At 42.6% G+C, this 24,206-nt stretch overlaps 1 protein-coding gene across 1 annotated transcript in view; it reads left to right on the top strand.

Moving 5' to 3' along the window:
* Positions 1-878: 878 nt before the first annotated feature.
* RHOF (ras homolog family member F, filopodia associated) overlaps positions 879-24,206 on the top strand; it is a 927,206-nt gene continuing 903,878 nt past the window's right edge. The window contains exons 1-2 of the mRNA XM_044069762.1: positions 879-938; positions 1,208-1,295. Coding sequence (XP_043925697.1) covers positions 879-938; positions 1,208-1,295 — 148 coding nt within the window. The remainder of the gene's footprint in view (positions 939-1,207; positions 1,296-24,206) is intronic.

The raw sequence follows: 24,206 nt of genomic DNA, 5'->3' as shown, positions 1-24,206 counted from the left end.
GTATGGCATGGATAGATTACAAAAAGGCATCTTACAGCATTTCACATTCATGGATAAAGGAATACTTACAGGTGGGTTCAAGTACCCAGGGAGTCAGACATTTCTCTGTGGTGCATTTGGTCGGGGACATATGGCTGAAGTGGCATTCAGCTGCAGAGAAATATGGCTGTTTGGAATTCCCTGTGAGCAAAGAGAAACACGTACTGCATTGCCCATAGCTTTAATAACCAAGTTCATGGGGCAGAAAAATTAGTGAGTGTTGTGCTCAGTGTACAATACCTGCTTATGTAATTACAATATGTAGAAGTGTGCTGTAACATGGAGGAAATTTTGCATGCTACTGCAGTCACATTTATGCTCCTGTATGCATTTTATCCCTAGATACTGTGAAGGAGATAGTGGTCAACACACACCAATTATAAAGTCACTGTCCATTGTGCACTGCATAGTTACTGTCACTGACATGCCCAGTGACCAGACTGCTTCTGATGCCTGCCATACTGCCTGCTGTCTCATGTTGCCTTGGGGGCTATGGACGTTATTTTCTCCCAGTGCATTTGGTTATTGAAGTTGTGGACATGGCACCACATTCTTCTCTTTGCCCACAACAGCAACAGCCATAGTTCTCTGGAGCTGAATGTCGCTTTAGTCATGTGTCCCCAACCAAATGTACCACAGGGGAAATAGGTTCATAGGTTCATAGATTGGTACTAAGCTAACTGCCCTTGTAAGCCATTTTAAGCCTAGCCAGTTGTCCCTTGTGAGACTCAAACCCTGGACCTTGTGTTTGTAAGGCAAACACCTTAACCATTAGGCCACCCTCCCACTGTCTCACTGCCAAGGGCCTGAACCTGATGAACTCTTGTGGTGTAATCTAAATGTCCCCTGACTGTGGGAAGAGTTTGCAGGAAGCAGTGCCTCTAGGCAGCAAGTCTAAGGTGAACTTCTTGGTGGAGAAGAACTGATTCTCACCTTGCCCTAATCCAAGCTTAGTAATTTTTACATGCAGTCTAATAATGACAGTGTTACAGAACCAAGTCTGATGCATGTGTCTGAAAGCAACTTGATATCTGATACTGCGTTATGTTTTCATATCCCATGCCTGTGTTAAGTAGCCATTTGTTCAGCAACTGTGTACTGTGAAACAGCTGAAGCACTATAGTTGATCTGTGCTGCTTCTCACAGTCTGTTTTCTTCCTTTTGGCAGGAGTATGCACCGTCAGTGTTTGAGAAGTACAGTGTTAACATCACAGTTGGAAATAAGCAAGTCATGCTGAACTTGTATGACACTGCAGGTAAAACTTTTGCCTTGTTTGTTTTCTAGACATTTTTATTCCCATGCATTGCATGCAAGTTAAATACTGTAGAGACTTGCAGTTTATAATGTCATTGCTTGAATAAATAGAAGGTTGTAACTGTTTCATGTTATTATTAAGCTTTCATTCTTTCTTCTGTTTGACTGTGAAGTTTATACAGATACATACATGCTTGTACACTGATGTATCTTGGTAAGTACTGTGTTTATAGATGGGCGAGTTTTTGTGTATTTGTGAAGTAGTATGTAAGTGTGTGGCTGTGTGTGTGTGTGTGTGTGTGTGTGTGTGTCCATTTATGTGTGTTTGTGTACATGTGCCTTACAGAAATGCTGTTTGTATATTTATCAGGGTTTATTTCCATATGCAGACATTTATAACATTAGAAACATTGCTTTCTTATCCTTGATAGTGAATGTCGATCTGGCCACAGCAAAGTAAGCAACATGCAGAAGCTTCCACTGTCTGTTCTTGGCCCCATGCTTAAACTATGATAACTGTAATTCCATTTCTGCAAAAGTTCAACAATATTTAGCCAGAAATTGTTTTAAAAATGTATGTGTGCGCGCACGCACGTACACACACACACACACACACACACACACACACACACACACACACTCAGCACACAGATGTTTATGCTTACTCTGTGCCTTTCTTAAACACTAGCAGTGGCTCAAAGGTCACGAAAGCCAACTTACTTGGAAATGGAAGATGATATGATTGCAAGGGTGGTATGAATCAAAGAGGTTTGCACATTCTATGTGACACCATATGTGTACATCGGGCTGGATGGTGCAAGAATCAGGCCAGATTCAGGTTAATGGGACTAAGGACATTTCACTGCACTGCAGGGATTACTAGTTGGGGACACACAGCTGAATTGTAGTTCTGCTGCAGAGACACGTGGGTGTGGCAAATTCCCTGTGGGCATAGAGAAGTATCCAGCACAGTGTCTGCAGCTCAGATAAAGTGTGGAGGGGGACAGTGTTCATGGCCCCCAGAATCATAATGACAACAGGCAGTATGGCACTTGCCACAGAGGGTGTTTAACAGTCATGTCAGAGACAGAAAAAAATGCAGTGACCAAAAGACAATTTCTTTATTAATGTGTCAGGGGAAGTGTGTTGTGTTTGTTGTACAGTGCATACTTAATGTAACTGTAGCTTGTAGAAGTCTACAACGGCACTAAATATGTCCTGTACATTGCTGTAGTCACACTTATCTTCCAGTATATGTTTTGTTTGATGTTTTTTAGACACAGTGGCTCTCAAAATGGATTTTCCGTATCAGGGGTTCTATGAGCATCCATTACATTTGTAATTGTTGTAGAATGTTAAGAAGTTCAGTGAAATGTACACTATGCCATCCTGTGTAACATTTAGCCACTGGTGCTAGACCTCCACCTGAACTTTCATCCAAGTTGGTTAGGTCACACACATTCACTTCTCCTATGCATTTGGTTATTCCATCTGTGGGCATGGTGTAACAAGCTTCTCTGTGCCCACAGTGAATTTGCCACAGCCATGTGTATTTGCAGCCGAATGTCCCCAGTCAGTTGTTGCTGCAGATGAATGTCTTGCAGCCTGTAAGTCTGGACACCCCAGGCCTATTGTTCGTGACAAATATGTACAGACATAGGCAGGCTTATGTGGTCGTAGTTATGTGTATTTGTACAGTATACGGTAGAAGGCATTACATTTAAGGGTGACATAAAGCCTGTATGGAGTTTGGAGATCTGATGGGAATGTCTAGGATCTTCCTACATTGGGAACACAGAATAAACATTTGTATTTTTGTCAGTAAACACATCATTGCGAACTACGATATCTCATTCCCCAAATTAATCAGTTGATCCCTGCATTGCTTCTCAGGGATCAATCCTGGCATCATTACTGTTCTCCACCCAAGCTACCAATCTTGTTATATGCTGTTTGACTCCAGAAACTCCTTCCTCACCCTTGAACACCACCATAAATCCTACTTCAGCAACCTCTCAGCCTGGATTTCTAACAAAAATTCTACTTCTGAACCATCCCAAAACAAAATCCTTGAGCTGTGGCACAAAGCCTAGACTCAGCAAACTCTTTGCATGTCAGATATACAGACAACGCACATATTGAAAATGTCTCTTCCTGTAAATATTTAGGAATTTTGTTAGACTCATCTCTCATCTTTCAAATCCACCTAAACAAAACTAGAATAAAAATAAATTTCCTGCTATTAATGGGCAAACAATTATTCCACTTTCTATCCTATGCTATGAGATTAGCCGGCCTACCACTTGTTGCCAGTGTATCAAAAGTGAATGAAAAACAATTTATACTCTTTCCAACAAAATGTACTTATTTATCATTCTCTTCCCCAGAAAAAATGGCCAAATGGCTTCCAGTCAGTCTCAGGCAGACATCTTATTGGCCTTTCACTTTTTAATTGCTTGCACTCAGATTCCTTTAGCCTATTAGCTGACAAAAAACAAAAAAATCCGGAACAACTAATGAAAATAAATTAAACCAAACAATAACAAGTGCAAAGTAAAGTTTAAGTTTTGTGTTTTGGATGAAGTTTTGGAAGCAGATAAAAAAATTGCTGCAGAAGAAGAATTGAGTTGGAAGGAGTATGAGTGGCAAGTAAAATTGAATGCTTGCCATCCACCTGGTTTGAATGACAGGAAGGAGTTCATTTCTTTCCTTAAAAGGAAAATATTTTGTCATGTGACATCATAGATCATGTGTATTTAATGATTGTATTTTTTGTAACACATTATACAGTCTGAAGAAGTCCTTAGTGGATGAAAGCACTTACTGGGATGTGCTGAATTAAAAGTTTTGTCATCATTTTCTGGCTGTGGTTTAATTTATTTCTATTAGCTGACAAGCTATACCCAGAAACACCCTGCTACAGTCTCAGAAGCCAAGACTATAATGGACCGCTGCGCAAAATATCATATTCTAAACTTAATTGTACTGTACATAATTGCTATGATGTAGGCCCAAAACTGTGGGAATCTCTTCCATCGTATCTCAGAGAGATGACCTCTTATCCAACTTTCTGAACTGTGTTGAAATCCTACCTGTTCACCCAAACAAAATGTAAATGCTTGCAAACAGGATCCATATCACCCGATCCACCTTTGTCAGCAAGTAACTCTTATCATATAATTCTTATCTGCCTGTAAACTTTTACTAAATCTCTTGAACCATCTTCTTTACCTTCCTCATCCCTCCTTCATTCCGTTCCCCCATTTTATTTATTTATTTTTCTTTCTCTTTTTCCTGTTCTGTTGCACATATGTAAATATGTTCGTAATGGTAGTCTGAATACATTGTAATCTGTTGCAAAACATCATTTTTATTTGTTACTGAGATATTCTAAAATTGCTTACTCTCATATGCTCTGCTTGTACTAACTTTACTTATTGTACAACTGGATAGAAATTATATTTCACATGCACATGTGCATTTAATTGAAAGCTTTGAGAGATATCCAATAACTATTTCAGGTCATGCACCAATAAAAATTTAGATAAAAATGCAGGGTAATGAACTAAAAATGAGACACTGGTACTTTCCACCTACCTGTTAAAAAGAGACTTATTTAAGGAATGGGTAGTGGAAAGCATTTGAGGATTATTAGGGAACATATACATTTTTTCAGACGGGATAGCTAGTGAATGGGATAACATGAAAATGGAGTTTAAAAATAGAGTAGACATAAAAGAGAAAAAGCTATCATTAAAAATTAATAGGAATTATTTAGAGGGACTGACAAAGGTTAAAGTATTTCAGAATAAGGGGAATCTCACAGAACAAGAAGAGGACCAACTGTAGAGTTCTAAAGACAAAATAAGAGAATATTTGGATAGTATGCCTGAGTTTAGAAAGATTGTTGTTACGAAGCTATTTTTGATAACAATGGAAGAGCACAAAGACTTTTAGCACAAAGGCATAGGCAACAGAAAGTGGAAAGGGTTGTTGCCAAACTTAGGGGACCTGTGATAAGAAAAATAACCAGAGATCCTGTAGAGGTATTAGAAATAATGCGGACATTTCATGAAAATTTCTATAGAGCAGAAGAATTCAGGAACAAAGAAAGAGCACAAATGGAACTATTTTTGGAAGATGTAACTATGCCAAGATTAAGAAAGATGAGGCTCAACAACTAATAATTAAGGTAGGAGGGGATGAGATAAAACTGGTGATGTGTAATCAATCTGCAGGGAAGTCATAGGGAACAGATTGTATTTCTGTGGAAGTTTGGATGTTAGGAGGAAGAAAGTGATAAAGATCTGGAAGTTTTAACAGTATTTTAAAAGGAGGGGAAGTATTATTATCTTGGAAGAAAGCTGTGGTGGCTGTATTAACCAAAAATGGTAAAGACCCATCAAACCCAGCTTCATGTAGACCCATTTCATTTTAAACTATGATTATAAAGTGTTTATGTCTATTCTAGCTAATAGAAGGGCAAAGGTGTTGCCAAAATTAATAGATATGGATCAGTGTGGCTTTGTGGAGGGGGGAGGTACACATTTATCAACATTAATAGAACAATGGTGATCCAGAGAGAAGCAGAATGTAAGAAAATAGCACTGTTGTTGATGGGTCTTTATGCTGAGAAAGCATTTGACAGAGCTAGCTGGAGTAATGATAACAATAATAAGGTTAATTAGGGAGATATGCATAAAGGATCAGAGGCAGGAATTAAAATGGGAAGGTTCCTGTCTGATACATTGTGTTTGAACAGAGGAACCAGACAGGGGTGTCCTCTTTCACCTTTATTTGCTTTGTATTTGGAGATGTTAGCAAAGAAAATAAGGGGCAGGAAATTCAAGTATGTAATTGGCATGGTAATCAAGAAAATTTGCTTTATTTGTAGATTATATTATTTTGTACTTGATAAATCTAGAAATGGATATTTATTTATTTGTTTGTTCATTTATTTGTCCTTTGTTAACCCGGTTAGTCACTGGGCTGGTGGCCGTTTTTCAGTAGAGACCCAAGGAGAAAAGCTCCAACAATAAAAATTAAAACAATAACAATTAAACAGTAACATTATAGCAATAGCAGAGGCAAATGTTTACATTAGAAGTAAAGTAAGTATGTGGTTCCCTATTACGAGAGCGAAAGTCCATTTAAGCGAATCTGTAAACATCGACACGTATTGCGCGAACCGACATTACAGCGAACATCCAACCGAATTTGGAAATGTCGAATTACCATGGTTGGCCCGTCTGTGATATAGCTCCATAAGGTAAGTGTGCAATAGTTACGGACCTTAGGGTTAGGGTGCGGGTTAAGGTAAGTGCATAGATAGTTAATGTATGTAAGATTTAGTGTAGGGTTAGAAGTAGGGTTTTGTTAAATGTATGTATGTGGATTATTTGTTTTGTTTGTGTGTATTTTTGTAGGGGAGGTGTGCGGTAGTTATGGACCTTAGGGTTAGGGAGGTGTTAAGGATAGTGCATAGATAGTTGTATATGTGGGGTTTAGTGTAGGGTTAGAAGTAGGGTTTTGGTGCTTTACTTTAGGGTTAGAAGTAGGGTTTGGTTAGTGTATGTATGTGGTTTATTTATTTTGTTTGGGTAGGTAGTATGTAGCGGGTGGTGGGGTTGGCTGGCTATGACAGTTTGAGATTTAAAATTTCGTGGTTTAGTGCGTTCGGTATTCTTGCGGTTCACGCAATATGTATCGGTGTTTTGGTATTCGCTCAAAAGGAGTTTCGCTCTGGTAATATAGACCCGAATATGTATATGTAACTACATCATGTATTCATGCCATGAATTAAATGAAATGAAAGTTAGTACATAGCTACATATTGTTCACACGATAGTAGAAAAATTAGCAAAGTATAAAATTAATAAAAAACATTGCTAAAAAGTAGAAGAGGTGGAAGTCTGTAGTATAGATGAAGAATTACAGATTGGCGCATCAGAGAAAAAGCTATTAAAGTTCTTTAACAGCTAAACCAGGTTGGTAGAGAGAGAGAAAAAAATGGAGTATTAAGAAAAAGTGTAGGAGTAGAGGGGTGGGAGGAAAGTTTAAGGGAGGCAAAGAGAGTGAAAGAAAGCCGGGTATGAGAAGAATGGGGGGTGGGGGTGGGAAGTATAGTAGGTAAGGAAGAGAAAGAATGTGATAAAAGTATAGTATAGCTCAGTGGCCTAGCTGCGAGAATACAGTCCTAGTATTTATGAAATATCTCAGATATCTCTGTGTTGTAGAACATTTTAAGACAGTTTCATGTGTTTTCGGGGTATAAAATTAATGAAGATAAAACAAAGGGTGTAGCCATAAATTATGTATCATCACATGAATTGGTTCATCAATATTCATATTTATGAGGGCATGATGAGATGAAGTATCTATGAGCATGGATCAAAAGGCTTCAGTTATGGCAGCTAAGGATATGTGGGAAGAGACTAAACAAAGGATAATACAAAAAAAAATGAAAAACTGGAAGCTCTTGTGTATGGATATGGATAGTAAAATACAAGCAGTGAAAATGTTTTTAATCTCTGCAGCTTTGTGTACAGATCAGACATATTTTTGTCAACCAGAGATGTTGTATTCAATAATTAATAAAAAAAGTTGAAAGAGTTTATCTGGGAGGGGAATAGGGCAAGAGTTAAGTGGTATAAGTTCTTAGAGCAAGGTGGTTTAGGATTACCTGATTTGAAGAGATATTTTAGGATTGTGCATTTAAGGCTAATATACATAACACAAGCAGATTACATGCCCCTTAACACTGTAACCACAAGTAATCTGGACAAAACTAAAAAAGTATGGTGGAACAAACACCAAAAATCTGGGACAAATTTAAAATATTGTTCTTATAAACTTAGAAGCTAGTAGAATAATAAGTTTTGTGTTAGCACACAAGGTTATGAAGCCTGAATCTCAACTGCATATCATTTGTAGCCACTTCAGTCCTTAAGGATTTGACAGCAACCACAGAATGTAATAAGGTTTAGGACCAAAAATATAAAGCAAAAATCTGGACATTCTTTGAAAATCTGGGCAGTTGAAAGGTAAGAAGCAGAAGGTCATAATTCAAAGTGGAAAGGGATGATGATAAAGTCAGGGTGGGGGTGTTCTAGAAATAAGGAGAATGTGGGATTTTGGTTACAGATCCCTAAGGGAAATAATAACAACTGTACAGAATATTGTATTCATAAAGTTGCAGAAAGTATTCTAAGAACTAAGCCAACAGGGGAATGGAGAAAGGAGATTTTGCCAATAGGGATGACTGCAAGTAGGGGTACAGAATGTAAGCAAGCGCAGGCCTGAATTTACTGGATGAAACTGTCAAAGGACCCAATGTATTGAGAGTATATAACTAGACAGAGAGAGAAAGGTAAAGCAGTGTTGAGGCCAAGAAGAAGTTTTTATATCAGGTTAGAGATTGTCTTCCTTTCCAGGAATTGATATGAGAGTGCAGACAAAGTCAAAGGTGTAGGGAAGTCCTAAGTGAAGGACGTGCTCTGGTAGAGTTTTTAATCAAATCTAGAATCGAAGCTGCTCTTAAAAAAAGTATAATTAGTAGGTCATATAAAATATTGCACAGTAGCTATAAGAATCAGTCAGAGGAGGTTAGGAAAGATTTGGAAAAGAGACTGGAAAAAACAATTTACAGGAGAACAATGCGAAAACATATATGTGATATGCCTCCCAAATATACAGCAAAGTCCAGAAAGTTTAGGATTTTTGCTTGGAAGTTTTGCATAGATATATTTATACTCCAGCAGATTTCAAAGAATTTTCCTCAGGTAAATGGCAAATGCTGGAGGTGTGATGGAGGAAGAAAGAAGAAACTGAGAACATGTTTTTGAGGTGTGTAATGTGTTCGCAGATTTAAAAAAAATCCCTACAATATACTCTGTCAGAAAATTGGGGGAGCAGATGTATGTAACTAATGAAATTATTCTTTTGTGTTGGGACCCAAGATCTGAATTGCCTAGACATAGTGAGGCCTTATTAAGTTTAATTCTGTGGGCTGCCTTAAAATCAGTTACTAGAAAATGGAAATAAAAATTGAAACCAAGTATATTTGAAGTATTGAATATTGTAAAATAGGTAAAAAACTGGAAGAGTAATCTTTAGAAAAGGGAAGGAGCAAATTACATAGAAATAAATGGAATTGTTGGGAACAGCACATGCAGAATAATGTTCAGGAGGAGGAGGAGTGCAGTTTAAGGGGGGTCAGGAACTGAAGAATTTATATAATGTTGGACTGAATGTCAGTTGTTACAAAGAAAGAAAAAATATGTAACGTGTAATGTATGTAAATGTAAAAAATAATGTGGTTTGTTTTTATTTTCTGTTAATTTATGTGTGTCTCTGTTTTAAGTGATAATTTAGTAAAGCTGTTAAATATTAAATCTTGCCTTATTGTCCTATCCAGGTTAGTGTGTATTACTATTATGGTGTTCTCCAAGATGAGATTGAAATTGGTCCTTTGAGATCAGAGCTGTACCTTAGTGAACAAACTGAAAATAAAATAAAAAAATGCATTCATACCTTTGTTATAGTATGAGATGTTTTCTAATTGATGCATTACTGGTTTAGCAAGCTACCAGGAATTCCTTAGTTCCAGTTTATACTGTGAATCTCAGTGTAGGCATGCAAGGGGGGGGGGCACATATATGGAAGACTGGAAAGAAAAAGAAAATATTTTGCAATTTACAGCAGCATAAGAAGGGTGGAGTTGGGGGGAGGTCATACCTTTCAACCTGCAGATATCAAAAATCTGGACAATAGCTTTTGAAAAGTAGGTACATTTGGTTAAAATTCAGGACAACTAATTAGCATTTACATACCTAATAGCATAATTCCTCCCACTTTCAGTATCATTTTGGGATACCACCACACTGCAAGACAAGTTTAAAAATCAGAGAGTGACAAAATGATGCAAATGTAAATATACTTTACGTGGTTTACTGTGAGACAGATGATATGATGATACTGAAGAGAAGGGGAAATGGATGGCTACTTTTGTAGGCATTACAGTTCTCCCTTACCAGAGGTTGTACACAAGGATTAGGAAGGATTCTTCAAAACACTGAAAACAGAAGTAACCATTGAAAGCTGTTCTGAGATGATGCAACAGAAACACACTCAAAAAATCAGTATTTAAATCACTGTCAATTAAGTGTTTCTCATGAAAACTTAGAAAACATGGCAGTGTACCTTTAGAAGTATACATATTTTCCCACTAGTAAGTTGTACTTCCTCTTCTTCATTCTTACATTTATCAGTTGAAAATGTGACACGGTGACTTTATACCCATATATCCACTGGTCTGTTTACTGAATGATTTTAAATCAGGTAGTCCGTCAGCAATCAGTGGGACTTAATCAGATGGTGAGCCCCTCCTGTCAATAAGTGGTCTGCTGATGATGTAGTTGTAAACAATGCATACCACTATGGGTAGTTGAGCCAAATGCCACAGAAGAGCCTTTGGTTAATGCCGATCATGCTCTGGGTTGATATACTCTCCCTGGATTAATGTACCAGAAGATTTTTAAGCTTACAGGAAGATGGACTTAGTTTTACAAAGAAACATAAATAAGGTGCAATGCTACTAGGAAATGACAGCATGGACACTCTGTGGTGGTGCATTAAGGAAGGAATAAATATGGGAATGTAACTCAGCATCATAAGAAACGGGCTGTGGGGCATATACTTAGACCTTCATAAACTAAGACAGTAAGTGAGCAGATCACTGAAAATGTGAAGGCATGAAAATACTTGGGGGAAGAAGAATGACACAAAGTTATCTGAGGATGTCATGAAAAAGAACATGACTCGTGTAACAGGCCAAGAAGGACAGACAAAAATGGCTGCCGTAACGGTAAAGGATGTGCAAAAGACATTCATCCGAAACATTGGGAAAAGAAGAGGAATCAGCAGAAAACTGTGTTACTGGGGGAATCAGGGCTGACCTGATGGCAGTACTGAGATGTGGCAGATATATATTGACCCTAGAGATCCCAGAATAGAGGGTTTATAGATGTGACAGGAAGAGAAAAAGAGGACAGTAATTGCTGGCAGTATTTGTTTGTCTCTTTCGGCTTTTCCCGGTTAGGGGTCGCCACAGTGGAACTCCGGTCTGCTAATGATTGGTAGTGGATTTTTACATACCGGGTTACCAGCCCTGACACACAACCTTCAACGAAGGCACGCCCCATTCACGTATGTCTCCACACAGAAGACGCTCTAGCTGAGAATCGAACGGGACAACGTCTTGCTATACATTAGGGAAATAACAGGAGTGCACAGCTCAGTCTGAGTAAGTTAGTCTCAGAAAGAAGGGTCAGAAACAGATAGTTAAGATCAAAACTTAACAGGCAAATTTGAAATCTTGTAGGTTGACAGTGGATGCAGACATTTGTATGCAAAGATAAGGGGTAGTGAGGGGTTACAGATAGGTAATTATGGTGAAAGTGAAAAAGTAGGCAGCAGAGAATCAACATTTATGTGGGATGAATTGAAAGACACTGAGGTCTAATGAGCTCAGTGGTGGAGGCAATAAAACAGATATAGTTTGTGCAGTATGTTAAAGAGGTTACAAAAAGTGCAGGCTACTAGTAGCGGGGTTAAGCAAGGCTGAAGGAGTAGATGTGCACGTAGAACCACTAGCAGGGAGTGATGATATAGCAGTGTGACTCAAAAAATTGCAAATGGAAAGATGTGAGAAACTATGCTAGAGTAGATAAGGACTACAGTAGAATAATACTTAAAAAAGCTGGAGGAAACTGGGGACTGGTGAGACTGCAGGACAGAGGATATTCTGAGATGGAAACCAAAGGGATATGGCCAAACATAGCTATGGACATGAACAGAAAGAACACAAAGATCAGAGCGTTTGCAGACTGAATAAAGACACACACACACACACACACACACACACACACACACACACACACACACACGCACACACACACACACACACACACACACACACACACACACACACATTTTTTTTTTCTCAAGGGAAAGAGTCAGGACTGAGGGGGGTGGCTGATAGTCTGGAGAATGTAATTCTTATTTTTGCTGAGTATTTCTTGTATTCTCTTTCACCTGTGAAAAGTGGGGTCAGGAGTATTAGAACTGTATGCCAAGTTGTACAACAAAGTGACTAACGTCCAGAATGTATATCCCCCAGTTGAATCACCTATCCAGCCAGTTTATGCTTTCTAGTTAGTAAACCTTTTCAGCACTACTAAATCTCTTAAATAGATCAGCGTAAAATTGAAATAAGCCTGGCTATCCTGTTGTGCATGATTTATGCTTTCCATGACAGTACGTGCCACTCAGTGAAAGAATCCTTCAGTGTCAGCCAATAGTGACTGAGGAAGTTGTTTGGGTTCCCTCACATCCATTCTATAGAATGGACAAGCAGACCGAGCCCATGATTTCCTCCTCATTGGCTGGCCCCCAGATACCCAGACCACTAACCCAAACCAAGTCTTCTCTGCAGATGCATGCAGCCTTTCTTTTTGTCCTTCACTTACCAACTGGGTATTTTTAAAAAAGCACACCATGGAATAGCGTAGCTTATTTCTCTGCACACAAGAATTTTTCCATACCATCATAGTGATCTACTTGGTAACTCATATGGTAGCAGATGTTCATCATGTTTCACTGTTGCAGTCATTACACTTGGGTTATCCTGCTGGCAGGCTACCCGCAGTCGGCCTGAATTCCAAAGTTCTGGTCCGGCGTCGGTTGCTGTCGCCTCTTCCCTGACGTCAGTGCGCCAGGGGTATAAAAGATGCAGCTGACGCCATTTTCTTCAGTCTTTCTTGCCACATGGTGCCCGAAGCAAAAGCAGTTTGCAAGTGCCGGTCGCCCGACTCCTGAGATTTTCAAAATCGAATTTCGGATCCGAAGTCTTCAATAAAGCTAAGTACCCCATTGGGGAAACTTTTTTCTTGCTCCAGACCGATTTCAGAAAAAGTTAACAACTGTATTTCTTGTGGGAAGCAAATACCTCATAAGGATTTCCACTCTTACTTTATTCCTTGCCTAGGCCCTGACCACGACGTTGCTAGTTGTCGGTTTTGTGCTAGATTTAACCAACGCACTATTAAGCGTCGGTACGACTTTGCTTTTCATTATTTTGGCAGAAGGTTTAACTACATAATGCCTTCGGAACAACCGACGACCGGAATTCATAAAAAAACGCAAGGATAAAGACAAGGACAAGCATCCGAGGTCCAAAACTGACGACGAAGCCTCTTCTAGGCCAGTCGCTGGTTCGCCGGTGCTCAGTGAGGCGCTTTGGCAGCCCGACTTCCGCTACCTCAGAGCCACAGGCTGCCTCCGACTCCCACGTGGAAACAGCTAGGCCTCTGGATACTCAAGGTATTGGCCCTTCGGAAATTAATCCCTCAGATGGGTCCGGAGCCGCTGAGCAGGCATCAGCTTCTGAGGGTGTCTTCAGACCTACACAACTTTATATAAAGCCTACTTCAGCATCCAAGACAAAGTCTAAAACAGTTTTAAAGACAAGAAAACCAGTACAGCATTCTCCAGGACAGGCTTCTATGCCTAAGAAACAGATGCTCAAAATGGCCGAAGACCTAATTACTTTGATCAGGGGTTCCCATCCCCCTCCTGATAAGAGGCCTAGGCAAGACACTGAATATGATTCCTCTGATCAGGTTTCCATTTCCTCTGATTCCTCTTCTGATCAGGGATATTCTGTTCCTCTGTATGAGGATTCTGATGCTGAAGATTCTATTCCTTCAGCTTCTCCTCCTGAGGACTATTCATTTGGGGAAACCCTGCATACCATGAGAGAGCATTTCCATTGGGAGAGCCAGGATTATTCCGAATCTAAGAAAAGACTTAGAGACTTTCTTTTACTTCCTCAGCACAGACCCCTTGCAATTCCCCCTGTTCTAGACATAGTAAATGATGTTTTCTCAGAGTCCGGCCTGTCTCCAGACTCTTAACCTTTTGCCCCTGTTAAGCCAGACAGGTACTACAGGGTCCCAGACACCCATAAATTTCTTTACAAAAACCCTGCTGTTGACCCAGAAACTATCTCACAGGGTCCCAAAGGGGTCAAGGCTGCTTCTGCCAAAAACCCTGTCACCTCAGACTGAGATTCTAGGGCATTGGACAGATGGGGGAAAAAAGTTTACACTTCTGCTACTTTGGCTGTAAGGGCTTTAAATTGTCAGTTTCATATGCTCAAATATCAGCAATACTTAATGTCTTTGTTAAAACAAAAAATGTTGACAAATTCAGAATGTACTGAGAACAAAGATTTGCAGGATTTATTGCATGCAGCTGAACAAGTGGGAAAACATACTTTGCAATGTGGCTATGATTCACTGGAGGCCTCGTGCAGGGCCGCTGTTACAAGTTGCATAGGTTAAACTTTTTCTGGCTCCGCAAAGTCTGCTCTTCAAATTTTCCCTTAAGGAAGCTCTACTCTTAGTATAACCAGACTACTCACTATATTATAAGCCTAGCACTTGTTTTCAATACTTCTCTACTAAGTAAGCACTCTCGTACAAAGTAAAGCACTACATCTACTTACCACCCCTGTGAATATCCACTTCCCCTAAAGGTACAGCACTCCCTTATACTGTTCTAGCATGTCGAGTGGTAGATTACTGGCGTCGTCTGCAGTTCAGCTGGTCAATCTGGGTATCTTGAGACAATGCTACAATTGTCTCATGTACACAGACAACCCTCTCCTCCTCCCAACAAACACAAATACATGTGAGAGATGCAACTATATAGCCATACTGGAGGCTGAACTCTCTCAACTCAGGGTTGGCATGACCAGACAGGAGGAGATGGCAACCACACACACAACAATCCCAGTCCCACATAGACCTACCACAACTGCAAACCAAACACATAAAAACACAAAGACATACTCGGAGGTTCTAATAAAAAATGTACCAAAACAACAGAGGCTCCCAAAGCAGACATCCAAAAATCCACCACCTCAAAACAAAACACATGCAACACATACTTCAATAAATCAGTGTGTCAACCAATCACAGCCCTTAAGGCCAAACACCTTGCCTGATACACTAGTAATAGGTGACTCTATAGTCAGACACACTGATGTCCCGCTGACCAGGCTGAACAAGGAGAAGGTGACTGTGAGCTGTCTGTCGTGAGCTAGGATCCGCCACATAACACACGCACTCAAGTCACTCCAAAGCAAGTACAAATATGACTCCGTCATTGTCCATGCTGGTGTGAATGACCTGAGACGTACCTCCCTGGACTACATGAAAAGAGACATAGAGGAGCTCCCCGATTATGTAGCCCAGGCTGGTATGACCCTGACCCTGAGCAGCATCTTGCCCTCACCAAGAATGATACCACAATACAAAGACAAGATGATCAGCTTTAACAATTGGCTCAAGTACTGGTGTCATTCTAAGGGGATCCGATGTCTGTCTGCCTGGGATGACATGTAGAACAAGCCACGCTGCTTCGCAAGGGATGGCTTACACCTGTCACCACTGGGCTTCAGGATATTGGCTAAGGCTCTTGCCACCCCCATAGTGCCTTTTTAGGCAAGGCTCAAAAGACAAACCCACCTCCTTAGAAAACAAAAATGGAAAAAAACTAAGGGTAATGCTGCTCAATGCCAGAAGTCTAAATCTCAAGATGCAGGCACTTGATGCACTCCTCAGCATGGAGAACATCGACGTCTGTGCAGTAACTGAAACCTGGTTCAAGGCTCCTGAGAGCACCCCAGCGCTACCAGGCTATACCTCGTATCATGCTTTTCGGCCCCAAAACCCGGGCCGAACCACAAGGGAGGGGGAGTGTCCATATTCATCAAGGACACCCACACCTCCAGGTTAGTAGCAACACATGAAGCATCAGAGACCATACAGGTGCAACTAACCATAGGCAAAACTGCTATACAACTGGTAGCATGTTGCAGACCACCCCCCAATCTCAAGAATCCCACTCAGCCTTCCTGAAGACATTGGAGGATATGAATGTATCACAAAATACCATCATACTGGGAGACTTCAACTACCCAAACATAGATTGGGTACATTATTCTAGCCCTAATACCCTAGCCCAAAGGTTCCTGGAATTCATAAATTCAAATGCACTGGAACAACTAGTCACCTCTCCCACTAGGGGAGATAATATACTAGACCTGATCATCACAAACATGGGGACAAAATGCTCCACACCGGAAGCATAACCCTCACTAGTGAGATCTGACCACAAACTAATCACCCTGGATATACATATCCCACCTACACCCCAGCACAAAAGACCACAGTGAAAAACTTCTCAAAAGCAGACTTCACTCTTCTTAAGTCTGAGATGGTATCCTTTAAGCCCACTGTGCCAGTGGATACCACATCCCACAATGCCGAATCCTTCACAAATGCTTTCTATGGACATCTCCAAGAATGCATGGATCATGCAATCCCAAACAAATCCAAGTCCCTCTCCACCAAAGGTAAGCGTCCTGTCTGGTGGACCTCAGCCATAAACAAATTGTATAACAAAAGAAGTAAGCTACTGCACGTCAGAGCAAAATCTCATGAAGGGAAGACATCTCTGATCAACATTAGCAGAAAACTACGTTCTCTCATAAAAACATCTAAGGCCAACTTTGAGAGAAAAATCGCTAAGGACTCTAAAGATAACCACAAAGCCTTCTTCAGCTATGTTAGAAACCTGGGCGGAAACCCTCAGATATGCTCAGAGTTGGTTCACAACAACAAAAAATACACTGAACCCACATATATTGCCAACATTCTGGCTGACAGGTTCAGTGCAAATTTCTCCCCTCCTTCACCCCCAAAAGAAGAAATACTTATCCCAGCTGAATGTAATCTCCCTGTCATCTCAGATGTCCAAGTGAGAACCGCCCTAAACAAAGCAAAAAACACAGCATCAATGGGACCTGACGGTATCCCGGGTTGCGTGTTACGTGAACTCCAAGAGGAGCTAAACCCACACATAAAAATGCTATTTAACCTTAGCCTTACTTCGGGCTATGTACCTGAACACTGGCGTACAGCAACAGTGGTCCCACTCCACAAGGGGGTGCCTCTACAGACCCTGGAAACTACTGCCCCATAAGCTTAACCAGCCTGGTCTGCAAAGCTATGGAAAGAATCATTATGGAACTCATAAACAGAGACATAGGGGACCTACAGACACTTGACCCCACCCAGTTCGGCTTTATAAAGGGCAGATCCTGCCTTTTAAACCTGGTTAACTTTTTCGAAACAGTCATTAGAGCCATTGATGAGTGCAAAGCAGTCCATACAGCATACCTGGACTTGGCTAAGGCCTTCAACACAATACCCCACTCAGGCATCATAGATAAGCTCAACAGCTTAAAAGTAAACCCTTATGTCACTAGATGGGTTGCAAACTGGCTAAAGGACAGAACCCATAAAGTTAAAATCGCTGGAGCAATGTCAGACTCAAAGCCAGTCACAAGTGGTGTCCCACAGAGATCTGTCCTGGGACCCCTCTTGTTCGGCATTTATTTCTCAGATGTTAAAGCAAACATGGGAGGGCTGTGGCTGACAAAGTTCGCAGATGGCTGTAAACTAGGCGCCATAGTCGATACACCAGCAGACACACACATCCTACAAAAAGACCTCACAGAAACGGACAACTGGTGCCGGAGTCACGGCCTTAAACTAAATGCCAAAAAATGTATAGTCATCCCCTTTGGGAAAAACAAAGTACCCACAAATTATCACATAGACAGCAACCCACTGAGTACGGAAAAGGTAATCAGAGACCTAGGGACCCAAGTCGACAGCGACCTCTCATTTGACACCCACGTTGCCAAAGTGGTTAGAAAAACATTCTACCTTGCACACCTCATCATGAAGGGATTCACATCCAGATCCAAGGATGTCATTGTACCCCTATATTCCTCCCTCATCAGAGAAATGACACAGATGTGACCCCTGAGGTAAATTTACGATCTCCCATCCACTCATCAAGATTTCTCTTGAAGAGAGTCAGTGAGGGGCTCTGCCTAACACTAATTGGGATCTTGTTCCAAAGCATGGGAAGCCTCTGGGTTATGAATCTATCCCTCCAGCATGTCCTATTCATACTTGTGCTAAGGTTTAAGTCTTTAGCTCTCGTGGTCCTGATGAATTTGGATTTTTTGAGGTGGAGCATGTCCATCAGATCCTGACTGGACATAGCCTTGTACGTCAGGCAGAGATCACCTCTGAGCAGGCGGTATGCTACTGAATAGAGCTGAAGTTTCTTTAATCTGGCAGAATAAGACATATGTTGGAGACCCTTGATCCTCTTGGTGAGGTACTTTTGTGGTCTCTCCAGCTGTTGCAAATGCCGGGTGAGGTACATACCAAATGGGGCATTGTACTCAATCATGGGTCTGATGATTTACTGGAACCAAGCGCAGGGGATTGACTCGCTTGAACCAAATATTCCTCAGATTTTGCAATACCTAACTGAGATGCTGGACAAAGGCCTATCCTTCTCATCAATTAAGATCCATGCCTCTGCCATTTCAGCTCATTACAATACGGACCCACCTATTTTTTCTCATCCACTGTTAAGACAGTTTCTCAGAGGGGCCAAAAACATAAGACCTCCGAGGAGAGCTCCAATACCTACATGGGACCTCAATTTTGTCTTGGAATAACTCACACTGCCTCCTTTTGAGCCAGCCAGTACAGCAGAGATAAAATACTTGTCATGGAAAACTGCTCTTCTCCTAGCAATAACTTCAGCAAGAAGAGTCTCAGAGTTACAGGCACTAATGGCTGTGGAACCTTTTATTATTTTCCATCAGGACAGGGTTTCTCTAAGGACAAACCCCACATTTATGCCTAAGGTAGTGTCCAGCGTGGCTCTTAACCAAGCCATACATTTGCCTACCTTTTATCCAAACCCACAGAATAAGGGGGAAAGACTTGTGCATACTTTGGACATACACAGACAGTTACGCTTTTACTTGGACAAGACTAAAGCCTTCAGAAAGACTGAGCAACTCCTAGTGGCATATGCTGCAGGTTCCCAAGGAAAAGCCATTTCAAAGCTAGACTATTTCAAAATGGATAGGCCATTGCATTCGTTTCTGCTATTCACAACATGGCAAATCAGTGCAGCCACTTCAGCAGCCTTCTTCAGGGGAGTACCAACCAAGGATATTTTGGAGGCTGCAACATGGACTTCAGTGCACACTTTTACAAAGCACTGCCATTTACCTCTCTACTCTAAATTCAGAGCAGGCTTTGCCACTGCAGTTCTGCAGGGCCTCATAGCCACTCCAAACTCTGTTTAGGCCCAGCCGCCCAACCTCAGTTTTGGGATTCAACCCAAGTGTAATGACTGCAACAGTGAAACACAATGAACATAGTACAGTTGTGAACCTACCATAAATGTAGATGTTTGAGTGTATTCACTGTTGCAGTCCACGTTACCCTTCCACCTTCCCCCTTTTTCTTTGCTGGGACTTATCTGTACCTATCTATTCTATGCAACCTATGTGGTGTATTTGCTTGTAGATGAAGGTTATGTGCATGCTTTTTTATGATCATAATTTTTACAGCCTACCCTTTTGGGGGCACCTGACATCTGGGGCAAGAAAAACTGAAGAAAATGGCGTTGGCTGCATCTTTTATACCCCTGGCGCACTGACGTCAGGGAAGAGGCGACAGAAACCGACGCCGGACCAGGACTTTGGAATTCAGGCCGACTGCGGGTAGCCTGCCAGCAGGATAACCCAAGTGTAATGACTGCAACAGTGAATACACTCGAACATCTACATTTATGGTAGGTACACAACTGTACTTTCTGTTGTATTAGCCTTTAGGGTTTTTGCTGCCCTAATATCCCTACAGACTCATTTAAGAGATTGTGTGAAAGTAAAAACAGGAAAATAAAGTCATTTCTTTACTTTAAAGCAATAAGAAGCAGGCTTTATTTTCTTCAAAATGTAAAATCCACAATGGCTCAATAGAATGCAGTTGAAATGTTAAGAAACAGTAAAATGTAAGTATCTGTAGCTTGCCTTAATACTGTTTCCCATCTTAAAGACACATGGACACACACACACACACACACACACACACACACACACACACACACACACACACACACACACACACACACACACACACACACACACTCAGAGATCTGGCTGTTCCTGTTAATGGTTAGTTAGTCTACTGTTAATCAGACTTCAGTCGAACTGATGTGCAACTCACTTCTTCAAGATTAACTGAACACTTCTGGTGGTACAACTCTTCACATATAATTTTGTTTGTTTTACCCACCTAGTAGTGGCATTGACTGATTGGCTTAATTTTTGATGTGAGTAGGCAGGTCTGGTGCTGCTTGCTTCCAGTCCTTTTACCACTTCCTTCACATACACATCACTAATGTGGTCACCGCTCTAGTGATGTTTGCTTTTAGGGACTGCAGCAAGCTGATGATGTAACACCAATAGTCAGAACAGATCAGTCTGTGTTATATTATGAATCATAATTTAGAATGTTTACTTGGAATTTCATGGTGTCCTGTTATTTTAATGTAAAACTTTTTATTTTTCGGCAAATATTGGACAGTTGGAGGTGTTGGCTAGCCCATATGTCAAATTTTAGGGGGAACCAACTTGCACATTCTGCTGTAAAAAAGGGAAGTTTTATGGATTGCAAGCTGTCAGACTCTTTTTTTTCAGACATTGCAATGTGTTATTAGCTTGCTGCATAACAAACTTGTTTTACAAGCTTTCTGATGCAGAAAGTTTGTAAAAAATATATTTATTAAGGTAGCAACTTGATAACTTGCTGCTGCATTTACAAAGTTTGCTAACTTGTGTGGAGATAGTGGAGGTGCCAAACAGGTGTGCCATTTGGGGCACCAGACTTCTGTGCTAGAGCTCTCAGGTGCCATACATCCAGTGGGTGGAGACACACAACCTTGTCCATTAAATTGTCTCCCAGGTCTTACATAAAATGCTTGATATACAACATTCCCATGTGGTGGCATGGTATGTTCTATGTACTATATGCCCTAAATGTAATAACAGATTGGCCTGCTGTAGTGCCCTGACAGAAAGACTCTCAGACTGTAAGTCACCAAAAGGCCTGGCTTGAACTTTCACATGCAATTATACAGTCAGGTCTTACCGAGGTATGTCAATTTGTTGTTTGTTTGACATTTTTGAAAATACGTGATCTGAAGTAGGATATTCATTTGTCTGCAACCTGTGGGTTATGGATCCGATATCGGATCCGAACCGGCATGGTTTTCCAGCTATGGATCCAAGCTCTCAGCTCCTCCCCTCACCCATAATGCCCTGCTCTACCCTCATGACCTCAGATCTCGTTTGCCGCGCTGGTGACTGGATTTGGGTTCTTTGCTCTCAGCTAAGTGGTGATTTATTACCTGTTAAAACAGAAAGTTTTAAGTTTTTTGTGTAATTTTGTGTGAAAGTTTAGGTTTCCCTCCTTAATAGTTTTAATTTGAGTTAAATTAAGTAATTTTTTTTCCCTCCCCTCGCTGTTGCGTAGAGTGTGTGTGTGGGCCTGTGTGTCTTTTTCTTTTAAGTTACTTTTAGTAGCTTGTAGATTATGGCTGATCAGCCTAAATCTATCTTTCAAATGCTCGAGTGTGGCCATAAGCTCTCACCGGCTGATGGCCACACTCGGTGTGTTAGTGTCTCGGGGTTGAACACCTCACATCTGGCTGTTCCATATGTGCAGGGTTCAACCCCAGGGCACTGAGGAGCGGAGGTCCAAGCTTGTCTTGGCGGGTCTTTACCGCCAGACTCGGCTCCGCCTCCGCCTCCTTCGGGACTACTGTGGCTACAGTTGTTCCCCTGTGGCACCCCTCCTGCTCCTGGGACTCAACCTCCCGCTTCTGGAGAGAGGGATGCTGCTAAAAGGACCGGAGGGAGAAGCACCTGGCGGGCCGAGACCTCTGTTTCGCCCCGCCAGCCAAGCGGCTTCTCCCGGCTCCGTGTCGGTTCGGTCTCCTCCTTCTCGGCTCCGGTCCCTGTGTGCTTTTCACGGGTCCTGAGGAGGAGGAGACCCGATCTCCGTCGAGGCTATCGAGGAGGCACTCCAGGCCTACCTCGGTAGCCTCGTCGAGATCTACACATAGCCTTTCTGATGCTGATCTGGACCGGATGATGAGAAGGTTCATCCAGGCCCAGATGCAGATGGGAGTGCTCTTGCCTCCCCTCGGGGAGCTCAACACCCTTTTTTAAGCCTATTGCTCCTTCCCCGACCCGCTATCGGGGTTCGGAGCAGCGGGAGCCGAGCAGCTTCGGAGCGGGGGGTGGGTCGGCGCCGATAGTACTTGGTACTTCGGATCCGACCCTGCCCTCGAGTGCGTCGGACCCGACCTCGGAGCCTGGATCCGAGCCGGATCCGGGGATCAGTGCTCCTTCGGCGCCGTCTGTGTCGGAGTGTACTGTCCCTTCGGATCCGGAAGTGCTTCGGCGCCGGCTCCGGTCCACTCGGATCCGAGGGGAGCCGATTGTCGGATCCTTTGGGCGAGGTCGGCTCCCTTCGGCTTTTGATGTAGTGGAGAGGGCTCTGTTGAGGGTCTCCGGACCCCGGCACTTGTTCGGCTCCGTCCAGCTCCCTCTGCACTGGGCCAGGCTTCCACCATCCGGCCCCTGGGACAGGCCGTTTCTGTGCCCCAAGTTGCTCCTATGGTGCAAATTGCTGCGAGGACTCCTCTGACAGCCCCCAGAGGAGGTCCTCGCAGCATACGCAAAAGGAGGCACATTGACTCCCCCGAGTCTCTCACAGAAGACACGGACTTGGAGGAAGGGGAAGGCTCCCCACGGTCACCCCCCCGAGGATGTCTCCTTTGGAGACATCATGGAAATGCTCCGTATAAGGGGGGGGTGGTCTGCCCCCAAGTCTTCCTCGGACGAGTCCGTGTTCTTGGAGGCATTTGAAACGGGCCCGTCTACCTCTTGGGTGTCCCCCCCTGCCGACCCCTGGTGGACCTTATTACCACCAGGGCGTGGAAGGAACCGGACACCGTGGAGCCAATTCCCAAAAGACCGGATAGGATCCTTAGTCCGCCATCCGACCGGACCCATTGGAGTAAGGGGCCTCCGGTAGATGCCATGTTGACGGCGGCCACAAAGAGGGAACTGGCTCAGGAGAGTCCCTCAGTCCACCCACCGAGCAAGGAGTCTCGGATGATGGACCGCTTGGGGAAGCGGATGTTCAGTTCGGCGACCTTCTCGGTAAGGGCGCTGAACTATTTGGCACATGTTATTCGGATGCAGCGAGATCTTATTAAGGAATACGCTGCATCCCCCCCTGAGTCCATTTCGGAGGAGGACAGAGTTCTGCACTCCACCCGTATGGCCACTCTTAGGTCAGTTACAAATACTTCTATGCGGCTACTCTCCCATGCAACGGAGGGCACCGCTAGAGCTGCGGGGACAGGACTGGTCACTAGACGTCAGGCCTGGCTCCGTCACTGAGATTTTTCTGAGCCCTTCAAAGCGTCGTTTGCGAACGCCCCCTTTGATGGTTCTGCTCTGTTTGGCAAGACCGTTCGTTAGGCGTTGACCCAGAGCGAAAAGGACGGGAAGACGCTGTCTGCCGTCGGAATCCGCTTCTCTGCACCCCAGAGGCCCTATTCTAGGAACCAAAAGGGTCAGAAGAAGATGTGGTTCTGGAAGTCGCAGCAGTCCCAGCCTGCTCCGGACAACCAGTCCTTCCGTGGCAGAGGAGGACAGGGAGGACGCCGCCCTAGAGGCAGAGGGGCTCCCAGAAACTTCGGGTCCAGGGAACCTTTCTCTGAACGGCCCACGCAGCAACCCTGAGGGGTTGCCCGACTGCTCTACTCTGGAGGCAGTCGGGGGACGTTTTTCGGGGCACCTAGCGGCATGGGAGTCCATAACATC

Source organism: Protopterus annectens, chromosome 4.part0 (assembly GCF_019279795.1).
Source record: "Protopterus annectens isolate FY-2018-M chromosome 4.part0, PAN1.0, whole genome shotgun sequence".
Classification (NCBI taxonomy): Eukaryota; Metazoa; Chordata; order Ceratodontiformes; family Protopteridae; genus Protopterus; species Protopterus annectens.
Note: the sequence above shows the minus strand (reverse complement) of the source record. Positions and strands in the feature narration are given on the sequence as shown.